Below are 15,084 nucleotides of genomic sequence, written 5' to 3'. Positions count from 1 at the left end.
CACCTCTTAGTTTCCACTCTACTGTGCAAGGGGCCACCTGATGCAAAGGGGTAAAGATTGAGATTCAAGAATAGTATTTAGGTAGAATTTTAAGGTTGGAGGATTAAGGAGGTGGGTAGAGTTACGGTGTTAGGATTCCCTTTAGGAAATTCCAAACCAGACATGAGGTAAACCTTAGGGCTGTAGTTAGGGTCAGGGGTTATGGCCAAAAGGTGGAGGTCAGGGAGTTTCTCGCCTCTAATCTCCCGCCCAGTTCTCCAAGGCATTGAGGGCCAGGCAGGAAGCATCGGTTTCCTCAAAGCTGCTTCCCTACTGGGGCAGAGTCTCAGTCACAAACAACCACGGCCACCCCACCCAGCCCCTCCTTCTCTCTGCTGTGAGCTCAGAGCAGCAGGACAAAGTGCTCGGGACACAGACAGAGAGGCCTGAAAGCAGCCATGGGATCTGGAGGAATGGGCCTCCTTAGGGTCAGGTGGCTCCTGCTTCTCCTTCTTCTGCTCGTTCTGGGTGAGTGGGGCCCTCCCTCTCCTAGCCCATGCTCCCTGATACAAGGCTCAAAGAGCATTGGCTCTTTTACTTCCCTTTCAGTGGGCATGCCAGAGATAAGATGATGATAACGATAGTGTGTATGTGTGAGTAAGTGTGTATGACAGAGAGACTATGCAAGCTCTGGCCTGGATGCTGTGCATGCTGGCCCTGACCTCTCCCAGCTAGCTTGTTATTTGGGAATGAACTGTCAGTAGTACAGACCGTCAGACAAACTCCTGCACAAGGGAACATAGTATGGTGCATGGATTTGGGAGTGTTGTGGATAGTCAGACCCAGCTCTGTTTCCTTTTCCCTCCCAGGCAGCAAGGCTCAGGAGTTCCCACCTCAGATTCTAGTTCACCCCCAGGACCAGCTGCTCCAGGGCTCTGGCCCTGCCAAGATGAGCTGCAAAGCATCAGGCCAGCCGCCTCCTACTATCCGCTGGCTTCAGAATGGGCAGCCTCTGAGCATGACGTCCCCAGACCTACACCACCTCCTACCTGATGGAACTCTTTTGTTGCTGCGGCCTCCTGCCCGGGGACATACCTATGATGACCAGGCCTTAACCACAGTCTTGGGCGTGTACACATGTGAGGCCAGCAACGAACTGGGCACAGCAGTCAGCAGAGGGGCTCGGCTATCTGTAGCTGGTAAGGACTGGGAGGGGAGGCTGAGGGTGGAGAGACTTGAGATGAGATATTTGTGCTGAGCGATGTGTAAGGGGGTAACCTGGCTGGGGGTCCTTGGAGGGAAAGCTGGCTTTGCCTGAACCTACATGTGAGGCTCAGAAGGTGGGCAAAGCAGAATAGGGTGATTATGGCAGGAGATGCCAATGCAAGACCCTGGGAAAGGAAGGCCTGAGCCCTGAGTCCTGCTGACCTGCTGCCCTCCCCACAGTCCTCCAGGAGGATTTCCAGATCCAGCCTCGAGACAAGGTGGCTGTGGTGGGGGAGCAAGTTATTCTGGAGTGTGGACCACCCTGGGGCTACCCAAAGCCCTCAGTTTCATGGTGGAAAGATGGGAAACCCCTAGTTCTGCAGCCAGGGAGGCACACGGTGAGTGGAGCCCCCTTCTGTCCTTCATTCTGTCCTGGGCACAATTGGTATATCTGAGGGACTGACCGGCTCCCTAGCCCTGTATCCCCTGGCAGAATTAGAGGAGGGGAAATCCTGAAGCTGCCCTCCAGCCTCAGAACCCCACCCACATTGAAAACTTCACTTTGTACATGTCCCTGACAGATGTCCAAGGGTTCTCTGCTGGTGGCAAGAGCAGAGAAGAGCGATACAGGGACCTATATGTGTGTGGCCAACAACAATGCAGGACAACGGGAGAGCCGGGCAGCCAGGGTATCTGTCCAGGGTAAGGGATGGTCTACTTAAGCAGGTTGGGAAAATTCTAGTTAGGATGGGATGGTCAGATTTGGATTTATATTAAGGTATCAGGGCTCACCCTGGGATCAGGATCTGGGTCTGGGTGACGGGGGCGCCCTGTAAGGGAAGTTCCCCCCTTACTGGAGTGAAATAGGAGCATCCTAGACCTAAGAACTCTGGGAGTTTGAGTTCCTCCATGGCTGGGGGATGTTACATTCCTCCATCCCTTCACTTTGGCCTGTAGGCCTCACCCCAGCCCTATGCTTCTCACAGAGTCCCAGGACCACAAGGAACCTCTGGAACTTTTGGCTGTGCGCATTCAGCTAGAAAATGTGACCCTGCTGAACCCAGATCCTGAGAAGAGTCCCAAATCAGGGCCTGTTGTCTGGCTCAGCTGGAAGGTAAGACACAGGACTCAGGGGTAAGAGCCAGTTCAGAGCTCAAGAAAGTATTGTTGGGAGCTCCCTAACCACCCCTCACCCTTTCTCTACCTTCACAGGTGAGTGGTCCAGCTGCACCTGCTCAGTCCTACACAGCCTTGTTCCGGACCCAGACTGCCTCAGGAGGCCAGGCAGTTCCATGGGCAGAGGAGCTGCTGGTTGGCTGGCAGAGTGCAGAGCTTGGGGGCCTCCACTGGGGCCAAGACTACGAGTTCAAAGTGAGACCATCCTCTGGTCGGGCTCGAGGCCCTGACAGCAATGTGCTGCTCCTGAGGCTGCCAGAACAAGGTCAGGAACAGATCTGCCTAGAACCCAACCCCAGGCTCCTTCTTGACTGAGTACCCCTGGACTGTCCCACTCTTGGATTCTCTTCTGCCCAGCCAGGCAAGCAGAACTAAACAAAGCTTCTATTGTCTTTAACGGGACTCTAACTCTTTGTCTCCCATTCTAACTTTTTTTTCCTGAAAGAGTCCTGAAGGATTAGCATTACTTAGCCTCTCTACCTTCCCTCCAGTGCCCAGTGCCCCACCCCAGGAAGTCACCCTAAAACCTGGCAATGGAAGTATCCTTGTGAGCTGGGTCCCACCACCTGCTGAAAACCACAATGGTGTCATCCGTGGATACCAGGTATACTTTACAAACGGACAAAGCCTTTCCTCAAGGGACCATCACCCCCCTTTTCTTGCTATAGCTACTGAGGAACCATACCTGTGCATAGACACAAGAAAAAGAACAGGAATTAAACCAGGCTATATCAGTGGGACTCAAACTGTGGTTCTTGGATCCACAATATAAGCATCACCCCTGGGAACTTATTAGGAATACAGATTCTCAGGTCCTTTCCCAGGCTTCCTGAATCAGAAACTCAAGAATGGTCTTGGCCACCTGTATTTTAAGAAGGCTATAGGTGATTCTAAAGCATGCTGAAGTTTCAGAACTGATAGTGTTAGGCATATTTAGCAAATTACTTTACCCTTCTTCTGTCTAGAGAAAAGTCTATCTTGCTTGGTAGAGAAGTGGGGAATAGGAACTATGACACTTGTTGGGAGGAGGGTCCCCAGTAGGTGGCAGCACAGATGGCCACATACTGAGTCTGCAGATTGAAGGAAGGCTCAGTTGCTGTGGCAGTGCCTGAGACAGCTATTCACCTTTGCTTCTGCCCCAGGTCTGCAGCGTGGGCAATACCTCATTGCCCACAGTCAACTGGACCGTAGTGGGTGAGCAGACCCAGCTGGAGATCACCACCCGAATACCAGGCTTCTACTGTGTGCAAGTGGCTGCAGTCACTGGTGCTGGGGCTGGGAAACCCAGTACCCCTGTCTGCCTCCTTTTAGGTGAGGACAGCACCCTCAGGCCTTACCCATATCCTCTAGCCCCCCTTCCCCTCCCCTATCCTCTCTTGCCTCACACTTCCAGCTTCTTCTTCCTATCTGCTGGACCTCACTTGACCTCCTCCTGAGCTCCACATCCCATCCTATACAGAGCAGACCAGTGAGCGATCTGCCCGAGAACCCAGCAAGCACGGTCTCTGGACCCTGGAGCAGCTGAGGGCCACCTTGAGGCGGCCAGAGGTCATCGCCAGCGGAGGTGTCCTGCTCTGGCTGATGCTGCTGGGCACTGCTGTGTGCATCTACCGCCGGCGCCAAGCTGGTGTGCACCTGGGCCCAGGTGACAGTGGGGACCTCCCGGTACACAGGCCTCCCCTGGTCCAGCCAGAATGGCTACAGAAGTTTAGATCTCTGGCCAGATGATAGATTTAGCCTTTCTCTCACTTTCAGGTCTCTACAGGTACACCAGTGAGGATGCCATCTTAAAACACAGGTGAGTAATCAAAGGGGAGGGACATTGAATGAAGGAAAGGCAGAGGGGGATCAAGAGACAGTGGAGTTGGGATAGGAAATAGAATGCCAGGCAGTTTGGAATCTTAGTATCTGAATCTCTCCAGGGACTCTAAGTGACAGCTAATTTCCCTTTCACTATTGTTCTATTGTACCACTTGACAGCTGAGAGTCATCAAACAAGAGATTCTGCTAAAGGCTTCAGTTAGCAGCTGGCTTTCTGTTTTATTGTTGTTGTTCTTGTTCGGTGTTGGGGATTGAACCCAGGGCCTTGTGTATTGAGGCAAGCACTCTACCAACTGAGCTATATCCCCAGCCCTAGCAGCTGGGCTTCTAAACCCCCCATCCAATGCTCTTGTCACCTGCCTCTTACTGACATGCACTGCACTCTATTAACTCCAGAGTTAATAATAATAATTACAAAATGTCTAGTTTGCTCTATACTCGGTGTCTATCTAGTAGTGCCTTTGCATTCTGTGAATAATCTTGCATTGAGCAACCAGACCTGTACCATTATTCATCCATACTTCCAGCAGAGGGCATTCAATCCCTACGTCTTAGCTTCTAACTCATTGTTCAAAAACAGGGCCAGCCTGTAGGTACTTCTGCTCCATCTGATTCGCTGCCAAATCATGAGACATGATACTAAGAAAGTATGCATCCTTTTTTCTCCTAGTAGCCAGGTTTTGCACTAAGAAGCCATTCCATCTCTTTGCCTACTTGTTTTGCTCTTCATTTGGTTGAATTTCCTATAGGAGGCTTCACACTCTAGATCTGCATTGGTCAACTAAAGTTTATTGAGAATCTTTTATGTGTTATATATATCCAGGCCTTGAGCTGCCCTTTTTGTTGGGAGGGTGGGGGTATCAAGTATTGAACTCAGGGGCACTCGACCACTAAGCCACATCTCCAGCCCTATTTTGTATTTTATTTAGAGACGGGGTCTCACTGAGTTGCTCAGCACCATGCTAAGTTGCTGAGGCTGGCTTTGAACTCACAATCCTCCTGCCTTAGCCTCCCACGATATTGGGGTTACAGGTGTGCATCACCACGCCAGAGGAGCTGCCATTTTGCTTTTAGATTCTCTGTCTAGAACAAAGTTCCAAGCTGGCTGGCATTGTGTTCCTGAGTTTTTCTGTGTTCATTGGCTTCCCTCTTCCAGCTATCTCCTGAGCACTGTGTGCTCCAACATGAACTTTCTCTGGCTCCCCTGGGATCTTCTTTGTTCTTGAGGGAGATTCCATTCTAATTGTTTGGTTCATCCGTTCCTTTGGAATAGTCTCCATCCACCAGGAAATTTCAGTCTAGGCAGAGACAGGCATGAAAACAACCCAGTTTTGGCAGCACAAAAGCATGTATAAGATGCATGGAAAGGATTGGAGTGGAGAAACAGGAGAAAAAAATTCCATATTTATTCTGACAGTAAAAATGGAAAGGGCAGATGGAGAAACAAAAAAATCACCTGCTACATCCACAAGAAAAGACAAGTCTTTTTTCTGGTTGGGGAATAAGGTATGAATGTGTTAGAGCAAAGTTAGGTTAGGAAGCTGGAAATCAAACTAAGGGCCCTGTTCACTGTGCTAGGCATTTGGACTCTTACCTTGTTAAACAGGGAGACACTGAAAGTTCTAGGTAAAGAATTGCTTTGATCAGGTCCTTGTTCTTAAAGGATCACTTAGGTAGCTGGAAAGCAATATTCATGTAGCAAGCTCTTAATTTACCAGCTGAATGATCTCACATTTCCTCCTTTAAATTCACAGTGTCAACCTTATATGAAAGGTCTTATTGTTTCCAGTTTACAGATGGGGAATCATGGGCTTAGACAAGCTAATTGATTTACTTGACAGGGGCTGTAAACTGTGGTGCCTAGGGATTGTCAACCCATGTTTGCTGGCTCCAGATCTTTTTTTTTTTTTTTTTTCATCTCATTGTCCATAGCTTTCTCTCCTTAATACCCTACAGCTCTTGGCAACTTGGTCTTTCCCTGGTCCTAGGATAAAAAGAGGCACTGAATTTGGGGCACCAAGTCAGAGTCTGTGGATGGCTGAAAAGCAGTAAAGATAAAGCTGATACTACCCTCTCATTAACTTCTTCTGAGCTAGTGGTCTTGGCCAATTAGGTTCCCATTTTTCTCCCTGCCTAATGCCCCCCACCCACCATTACCATTGCCCCAGAATGGACCACAGTGACTCCCCCTGGCTGGCAGACACTTGGCGTTCCACTTCTGGCTCTCGGGACCTCAGCAGCAGCAGCAGCCTCAACAGTCGACTGGGAGTAGACCCCCGGGACCCTCTAGACTGTCGGCGCTCCTGTAAGCATATTTTTTGGGGGCAAGGATCCCAGGGATGGAGAGTGGGGAGGTGGGCTACAATGTGTTCACCATAATTCCTCCTGTCATTTTTACTGCAGTGATCTCCTGGGACCCCAGAAGCCCTGGTGTTCCCCTGCTTCCAGACACCAGCACTTTTTATGGCTCTCTCATCGCAGAGCTGCCCTCTAGCCCTCCAGCCCAGCCAAGCCCACAGGCCCCAGCTGCCAGGCGCCTCCCACCCCAGCTGGCCCAGACCTCCAATCCTTGGCCCAGCTCAGACAGCCTCTGCAGCCGCAGGGGACTCTCTTCACCGCGTTTGTCTCTGGCTGCCACAGAGGCTTGGAAGGCCAAAAAGAAGCAGGGTAAGATAGGAAGGTGTTGGTGGTGGGAGGGACCAGGAGTGGAAATCGGGTAGGAACTGCTGGCCTTGAAGCCAGGTGTTGGTTGTGGCAGCAGACACAGGCTTCTTTCCCTTTCCCCAGAGCACTCAGCTGGGAGATGGTCCCCTCAGCTTCTCTTTACAATAGTGAGCACTGTACCTGCAGTCAATTCAACTCAGTCAACACTTAGTAAGCACCACTGAATGCCATTTGTTTGTGATAAAACAGATACCTGGCACAACCCTTGCCCGCTAGGTGTTCCTAGCCTATCTGATGAAGGAATTGACCAGCATACAAGTAATTCTAGAGCCTGGAAGAATGTGGCCAGTGCTAGCAGGAAGCCTCAGGCTTGATGAACTCATCTATGCACTGCATGCAGGTCTGCTTGGCACCAACTCCCAACTTGCTGCTCAGAGAGGAATGGAAATAGCCTGCCCTTGGTATCCACAGGTTCCACATTCATGGACTCAACCACCCATGAATTCAAAATTCTCAAGAAAAATATTGTATCTGTACCAAACATGTACAGACTTTTATTTTTGTCATTTGTCTCTAAATGATATAGTATAAAACTATTTACAGTATTTTAGGTTTGATAAGTAATCTAGAGATGATTTAAAGTATGCAGAGGGATTGCTTAGGTTGTATGAAAACACCATGCCATTTTATGCAAGGGACTTTAAGCATCCTTGGATTTTCATACATATAGGGGTCCTGGAACCAATCTCCCATAATACTGAGGGACAACTGCATTTCCTTCCTGGACAGATTTCTTTTCTAACTTCCAGCTGCCTTTCTTTGACTTTCCAGAGAGAAATAATTACAGTCTCCAATTCTTAAGCAACTTCTATATGCTAGGTACTTTATTTATATTTGTTATTCCACTTAATCCTCACAATAGATTGGGTAGGAATTACTTCTCTAACTTCTAGAGATAGGGAAGGAAAGTCAGAATGACTTAGAAACTTGTTCAAAATTCCATAAGTAATATGCAGAGCTCAGCCTTGAAGCCAGAATGATCTACCTCTAAAGGCAACTCTGAATGCCTGTGGAGCTCCCTTCTGAAATTCTCTAATGTTTCTGTCTTGCAGAACACTGGCTTGCACTCTACCTGCTGTCTTTATGAATCTTTTGTGCTGATTAGAAACACTTAGCAAATGCTCTACATTGTTTATTAAAACAAAGATGGATTAAGAATAATTAAGAGGGCTTGGGTTGTAGCTCAGTGTTAGAGCACTTGCCTAGCATGTGTGAGGCACTGGGTTTGATTCTTGGCACTACATATAAACAAATAAATAAAAATAAAGGTCCATCTACAACTAAGAAATATTTTAAAAGAATAATTAAGAGCTTATTTAATATCAATAATTTATTATTCTAAGTATTAGAAAAGCTGGAATTCTTACCACCATTGCCTCAGAACTATTGCATTATAAATCCTGGGTAAATGAAATACCACCCAAAAAGGAATAAGTCTCACTTAGGGGGCTTAGGAAGATGTAGCTATAGTTCAGTGGTAGAGTACACACTTAGCATGATTAGACTCTGATTTTGAGCCCCAGCTTCCCAAAATAAAATAAATAAAACACACACACACATACATACACAAACCCTCAAACCCCCCTCAAAAAAAACCAAAACTATTCTTTCTGTGGAGAACTGCATTGACTTACATGGGATGTTTGGCCCTCTCAAAACATTAATACTATGAGAATAGAGCGGTTTTCTATAGTCAATTCTTTCTTTTTGTTCTTTTTATTTTTTTAATGTTAGGGGTCAAACCCAGGGTCTTCACATGCTAAGCATATACTCTACCAATGAACTACATCCCCAGCACCTTACAGCCAATTCTTAAGATATTTCCAATTCTGCAATGAGGCTTCCTTACCTGCAGTTCAGGTCCTTACTTTAACCTGTTTCTCCTTACCAGACCCATCTCCCCACTGCCCCAGAATGGGTCAAGTCTAGTGACTCCCCTTGGCAGGTAGACACCTGATAGTCCACATCTGGCTCCTGGGACCTCAGCAGCAAGAACAAGATAATGTTGTAGCCTTGTCCAAAGCCATGGAATTGAGTCTACTACTGTCACCTACTCCAAGAAACAGTTTCCTCCTCTTCTAAAGCTGGCATTCTCTTAGTCCTCCTGCTCCCCTAGACCTGCTTGTTCTTTTTTCTTGTTATCTGACCTTAGCTTGGTTTTCTCTCCACTGTGGCTATTCTTACAATTGCACTTTCCTGTCTCTTATTCATTATATCAGGTCCTTAGTTATGTTTATCTCACCAGATATATGCACAAAAGACCCTCATTCATTTTTTTATATTTATTTTTTAGTTATAGGTGGACACAATATCTTTATTTTATTTGTATGTGTGCCTCACACATGCTAGGTGAATGCTCTGCCTCTAAGCCATAAGCCCAGCTCGCCTTGTTCATTCTTTATTCCATTCAAAAAAATATTTATTGCAATGCAGGTATGTCCAATGAGTTTCAATTTTTCACCTTGCTAACATTTTTTTGTATAATTTATTCAAATAGCATTGAAACTGAAATGGGAAGGCTTTTTGTTGCCAAGATCCCTTGGAGGAAATAAAATAAGCTGGAATAAACATGGCCTTTTCCAGGCCTGGCTTTCCCCTTCTGTTTCCACTCAAACAAATAACTGATATGCTTACATTTATTGAGCTCAGTCATGAAGCCAGGCATTGGACAAGACAAAGCTGATGATGGCAGTGGTATCACCAACATTTGTGCTGTCTCCAGAACTCCATAAATTACATGAAATGAATTAAACCAAGCCAGCAAAAATACAAAAGAAAAGTTTGATGGAGGAAGTCTAGCTATTGTGAGGTTTTTCACCCCAGTGGATCAGGCCACTGGTGTATGGACTCCTGGGGCCCAGATGGGGTTTGGTCAACACTAAAGCTTTGGTCTCTTCCCTGTTCTGAGTCTGTCCATGCTGGCCCCCAGACCTTTGAGATCAGACTGACTGGAGAGCTTCACCCTGAGCATCCTGCCTGGTCTCTGGCCAGCCAAGGATAGAAACCCCTTCCTTAGCTAGACTTCTCATCATGTGACACTAACCTGAATTTTGACACTTTTATCCTTTGCTTAATGTCCTACTGATTCCTGGTCCTGGGAAAATATTTTCTATTACCCTGTTCCTCTCTGGTTTAAGCTTATGTCATTCTGAGCTCTGGTCTGACCAAGAAGCATGCTCACAGGTCATGGCTGGATTGGTCCTTTTGGTTTCCTCAGCTTCTCTGTTGTCAGAGTTCACTCAGAGCCCTGTCTCTTCAGTGTCCAGGGGGGCTAGATGACAATTGCCATTTTGTAGGTGCCTCTTACCACTGTGTATGTACATTCTCTTCTCTGTGATATCCACTTATTCATTCTACAACTGCTTGTGACTGTCTATAGGCAAGGACTTGTCTCCCTCGGTAAGACCAATACATTTTCCTATCCTGAAGCTCCTCTTCCTATTAAGGGGCTCCTTCCTGTCCCACCTAGCTTCATCCAAGTTTTCTTGCTTTGATCTTATTCACTCAGTTCAACTTGACAGTTCAACCCACCTCTCCAAGTGAGGCATTCAAGTTCCTCTGGGTGGAACTGGACAATTTAGAACTACTTGAGATGTTTGCAGTTTGAGATATGGAAATTACTAATCGATAATCGATTACCCCCAAGAAAAGCACGAGTGTATGTCTTCTCAAAGCCAAAATTTGTGAGGACAGTAGCACTGTGTGAGGGACTAGAGATCAGGGAGAGGAAAAGAAAGTTTTTTTTTTTTTTTTTAAGTATCTATCAGATGCCAGGGAATTTGCAATCTGCTTTTTTTTTTTTTTTTTTTGGTACTGGGGATTGAACCCAGAGGGGCTTAACCACTGAGCCACATCCCCAGCCCTTTTTTATATTTTATTTAGAGACAGAGTATCTCTGAATTGCTTTGGGCCTTGATAAGTTGCTAAAGCTGGCTTTGAACTTGTGATCCTCCTGCCTCAGCCTCCTGAGCCACTGGGATTACAGGCATGCACCATCACATCTGGCTGCAATCTGCTTTTATTTAAAACCATCATTTGAAGTGATTGTTTACAGATGAAACTGAAGTTCAGAAAGGTTGAATGAAATTCTCTGAGGTCACAGCTGGCCAGGCTATAAGGGCAGGTCTGTTGACTCTAGGCCCAGTGCACCTTCCACCCTGTCACAGATGCCTGTTTAAAGATGGGGATAGGGTAGAGAGGACTGGGAGAGGCTCTTCCCTCTTTCCCCTGGGATCAGGGTCCTGTGGGCTGAAATGAATAACAGGACTAAAGATAGAGTCTGTGGTTGGGGTCTGAAAGGCCCACTCTGGCTAGACCCCCAGCTACTGGCTCTTTCCTTTGCAGAGTTGCACCAAGCCAACAGTTCTCCACTGCTCCGGGGCAGCTGTTCCACGGAGCTCTGGGCCCGGGAATTGGGAAATAGAGGTTCCAAGAATCTTTCTCAAAACACAGGTGAGAAGGGGTTTCTGAGAAGGAAATGAAAGGGTGAGGCGGGCTATAGAGGCCCACCATTCCAGTCCCTTCTGCCTGGCTTCTCCTTCTGTCCCTGAAGGAGGCTGAGTGGTTGGGCTAGGAGGCAGGAGCTGAGGGGGCTGTTCAGGCAGGCAGACTGAGGTCTGGGGCCAATGAGATTCTGCCAGTCTCAGCACCAGGCTCTTGTTTTCCAGGAGCTGTGCCCCGAGCTCTGGTGGCCTGGCGGGCCCTGGGACCACAACTTCTCAGGAATTCAAATGATCTGATGACTCGCCCTCTCCCTCCAACACCCCTCTCTCCTCGTGGAACCCTGACTCAGACTCAGCAGACCCAGTAAGAGGGTATGGGGTCAGGAAGCAGGGCTGGGAGACTAGGTGGATGAGGAATGGCACTAACCATCCTTCCATCCCTCCCTCACCCCAACCAGGCACTTGGTGGAGCCCCAAGCTCCGTCTGCCCCGCTGCCAGCAGCCCCCCTCTCCATCCGTACTCCCTCCAGGCCCCCCAGCCCCCAGGCCTCTTCCCTCTCTGGTCCCAGTCCAGCTTCCAGTCACCTGTCCAGCTCTTCATTGTCATCACTGGGGGAGGATCAGGACAGTGTGCTGACCCCTGAGGAGGTGGCCCTTTGCCTGGAACTCAGTGAGGGTGAGGAGACGCCCCGGTGAGTAACCAAAGAACTTCAATGAGTATCTGCCTAGAGTGGAACATTTCTGCCACTACCCTAACCATTGTATGATCTCCCATTTTGCCTTTTTCTAGGAACAGTGTCTCTCCAATGCCAAGGGCTCCTTCACCCCCCACAACCTATGGATACATCAGCATCCCGACGGCCTCAGGGCTAGCAGACATGGGCAGGGCTGGGGTAGGAGTGGAGTCTGAGGCAGGGGGCTTGTTGTGCCCACCTCGGCCCTGTCCCACCCCCACCCCCAGTGAGGGCTCTCTGGTCAATGGTTGGGGCTCAGCCTCTGAGGATAATGCCCCCAGTGCCAGAGCCAGCCTTGTCAGCTCCTCTGACGGCTCCTTCCTCGCTGATGCCCACTTTGCCCGTGCGCTGGCAGTAGCTGTGGATAGCTTTGGTTTTGGTCTGGAGCCCAGAGAGACAGACTGCGTCTTCACTGGTACATGGGACCACCCCATCTTACTCCTCATCCCCACTACGTTAGACCGTATCCCCAACCAAGAGACAAGGCTTCTCAATGGTCCTCATCTCTTTGTCATCCTTTTCCCTCTGGCCTTTTATCCATACTCTCCCTACACTTGCCATTCCCAGGGCTTTCTCTTCCCTCCATATGGGCACTTTGTCTTGGATTATCCTTGCTCTCTCATTTGCCACAGGTTTAGTTATTTTTCTTGGGGGCAAAGTATAGATTTAGGATTAGTAAGATGGGCTTGGAAGACCTGATAGGGTGTATGGGGAAGAAACACCAAGGGCCAGCAAGACCTGAGCTGCCTTTTGCTGATGTATAAATATTGGGGCCACTCTGCTAGACATGTTGGAGCTGAGCTCAGTTGCTCCTCAACCTCTACTGCGGCCAGGGAAAGAGGAAGGGTGTGGAATTACACAGGAGTGAGAAGACATGTGGAACACAGAGGGAGAGAAAACAAAAGAGACTGTGGACTAGCCTTCCCATTAGGCCCTGGGGATACAGCTACTGGGACCAGTGGGTTGAATTGGGGCTAGATTATGTTTAGGACTGGAAGTGTACCCTAATCTAGCTGGTCCTAAGTTTTCTGTCCTAAATTGGTCCCTAAGGGCTAAAGGCTAGTCCCCCACTGATGCCTACCCTCTGTGACAGATGCCTCATCACCGCCCTCCCCACGGGATGACCTCTTCCTGACCTCCACCCTCTCCCTGCCCCTGTGGGAGTGGAGGCCCGACTGGCTGGAGGATGAGGAGATCAACCATGCCCGACGGCTGGGAAGGGGGCTGCCTCCCTGGCCCCCTGACTCTGGGATCTCTTGCCAGCGAAGTCAGCTGAGCTGTCCTGTTCCCAAGGATAGCAGTGAGTGTCTGTCTTCTAGCTAATGTAGTGATCTTAACCTGAAGAGTCCTGGGGAGGAGTCAAGAGGCAGCCTGGGGTCCAGCAGGAAAGATAGAAGCAGGGGGGGTAACTCTGCTTTCCTTCAATGGCTTCTACAGATTCCTCCTGAACCATGTCCTTGAGATTGCCAGAAGAGCATCGGGACCATCTCTCCTGTCTGCCCACAAGGCCTGGTGTATGGCCTGGGAGTCTTGGCCTCTGCTTCTTGCAGTGGGAGTCCACCTTCTTCAGCCTCCAGGAGATTCCACAAATTAAAGCAGAACTGGAGCCCTCAGGAAGCAAAATGTCATCTCTACCTTCAGGACTCTCTCTTTTGTTCCAACCACTCCCACAATCAAAGCCTGTGGCCTAAGGAACAGCCCTGTCTCCTGCTAGCCCCATGAGAAATGGGGGAGCCAGTGATGTCTCCATGGAAAAAAAGCAGCAGCTAATGGGAGAGGGCTTTGGAGGAAGGCACTTGCAGTCTCCCTTTAGTCCTCCCTGGGACCTCTTCTAAAACCAGCTCAACCCTCTCCCCAGCCACACTGTGTAGAGAAAATAAAGAGCAATGTATGTAGGCAACGAGACCCTACCAAGTGCTAAGGCCAAGGGTTCGAGCTGGATCTAGGGAGGAAGCTAAAGGAAAGGAGGTGTAAGAATGTAGGACAAAAGCATCCTCCCCATCCTGTTGTCACTGAGTTTAAAGAACTAGACATGATAAAACTGTAAAGACTTGAGTTCTGTGTTTCCTGGGGGCATTATTTGGGGAGGGCACTTGGAGAGATGGCAAGAGTTCCCCCTGGGTGAAAAAGAGTGGAGCATTCATGGACAGTCACAGAGTGTCCCTCATCTCTGTCCTGAAGTTGAAGGGAGAGTGAGGTACATCCGCCAGATTTTAAGCAAAATCCAGGAAAGGGGTGGGCAGGTAAATTTCAAGCTCTGCTGATCCTGCAACTTATCCTGAGTAGAAAATTCCTGCTTTCTACAGTTCCAGCCCTCCTCCCCAAAGACCAGTCCCAGATGGTTCCTTAAAAATAGACAAAGTAGCTATATTCCATAAAAGGTAGAACCACCTGTGATGGTTGGCTACTGAACACTCTTCAGACAAAACAGCAGAACAAAGAGATGAATGTGGGTGCAGGACTTCCAGCGCCCAAGCCACTGAAAGCTGCTGGAGAGCAGGCTGACCTGAGTCTTCCTTACAGGGTGGGAAATGTCAGGGGCAGAATCTACAAGTTGCAGGGCATGAACAGAAGCACAAGAAGATATCTCTGGAGGGCCAATACAGAAGCAGGCTCTATAGGGATGTACTCAAAAGGCACTTTCTTCTTGCCTGGGTGTTCTCCTATAAGCTTCTCTTTTCTTTGGGTTTTTAAAACTTGTTTTTTGTTGTGAAGGGCAAGTTCCCTTGCAGAAGATGTGGAAAACAGACCCAAGGGGAAGGCAGTAGAAGCCTGACTCAGTCCTCTGAAGGTGGAACAACTATCCTCATTAGCTATTTAGAAAGTCTGTGTGGTTGAATTAGGTAATGGTGGGCTTTAGCTCTTTCAGGAAGCAGGACAGGTCACTTAGCACCTGTCCTCATCTAGTGCTTCTGCAGACATTCAAAAGGATGCTGAAACTACCAGTGTAAACTGATCTTCAGAGCCTTACAACTCCCTTCTGCCCCTACATATTGCATAAA

General features: G+C 48.5%; 1 protein-coding gene across 4 annotated transcripts; it reads left to right on the top strand.

Moving 5' to 3' along the window:
* Window positions 1-338: 338 nt before the first annotated feature.
* On the top strand, window positions 339-15,080 carry Robo4 (roundabout guidance receptor 4). 4 transcript variants are annotated; one of them, XM_026404531.2, is made up of 18 exons: window positions 339-507; window positions 849-1,178; window positions 1,426-1,583; window positions 1,767-1,887; window positions 2,172-2,299; window positions 2,398-2,626; window positions 2,853-2,965; window positions 3,504-3,672; window positions 3,821-4,006; window positions 4,117-4,159; window positions 6,351-6,487; window positions 6,586-6,849; window positions 11,251-11,358; window positions 11,574-11,712; window positions 11,807-12,040; window positions 12,139-12,497; window positions 13,176-13,382; window positions 13,520-15,080. In XM_026404531.2, exons 1-18 carry the CDS (start codon window positions 438-440, stop codon window positions 13,528-13,530), a joined length of 3,006 nt encoding a protein of 1,001 aa, XP_026260316.2. In that variant the 5' UTR covers window positions 339-437; the 3' UTR covers window positions 13,531-15,080. The 4 variants fall into 4 exon arrangements, with proteins under 4 accessions (XP_026260316.2, XP_026260318.2, XP_026260319.2 ...); XM_026404532.2 differs by having other exon boundaries at window positions 426-507; window positions 853-1,178; XM_026404533.2 differs by lacking the exons at window positions 1,426-1,583; window positions 1,767-1,887.
* Window positions 15,081-15,084: the final 4 nt, after the last annotated feature.

Source organism: Urocitellus parryii, chromosome 4, assembly GCF_045843805.1.
Source record: "Urocitellus parryii isolate mUroPar1 chromosome 4, mUroPar1.hap1, whole genome shotgun sequence".
Taxonomy (NCBI): Eukaryota; Metazoa; Chordata; class Mammalia; order Rodentia; family Sciuridae; genus Urocitellus; species Urocitellus parryii.
Note: the sequence above shows the minus strand (reverse complement) of the source record. Positions and strands in the feature narration are given on the sequence as shown.

Excerpts from the sequence above, each read along its gene's own strand:
- Robo4 (XM_026404531.2), top strand. The coding sequence starts at position 438 with ATGGGATCTGGAGGAATGGGCCTCCTTAGGGTCAGGTGGCTCCTGCTT. Across the intron at positions 3,673-3,820 it reads CCCTGTCTGCCTCCTTTTAG|AGCAGACCAGTGAGCGATCT; the intron begins GTGAGGACAGCA and ends CATCCTATACAG. Across the intron at positions 11,359-11,573 it reads GAATCTTTCTCAAAACACAG|GAGCTGTGCCCCGAGCTCTG; the intron begins GTGAGAAGGGGT and ends CTTGTTTTCCAG.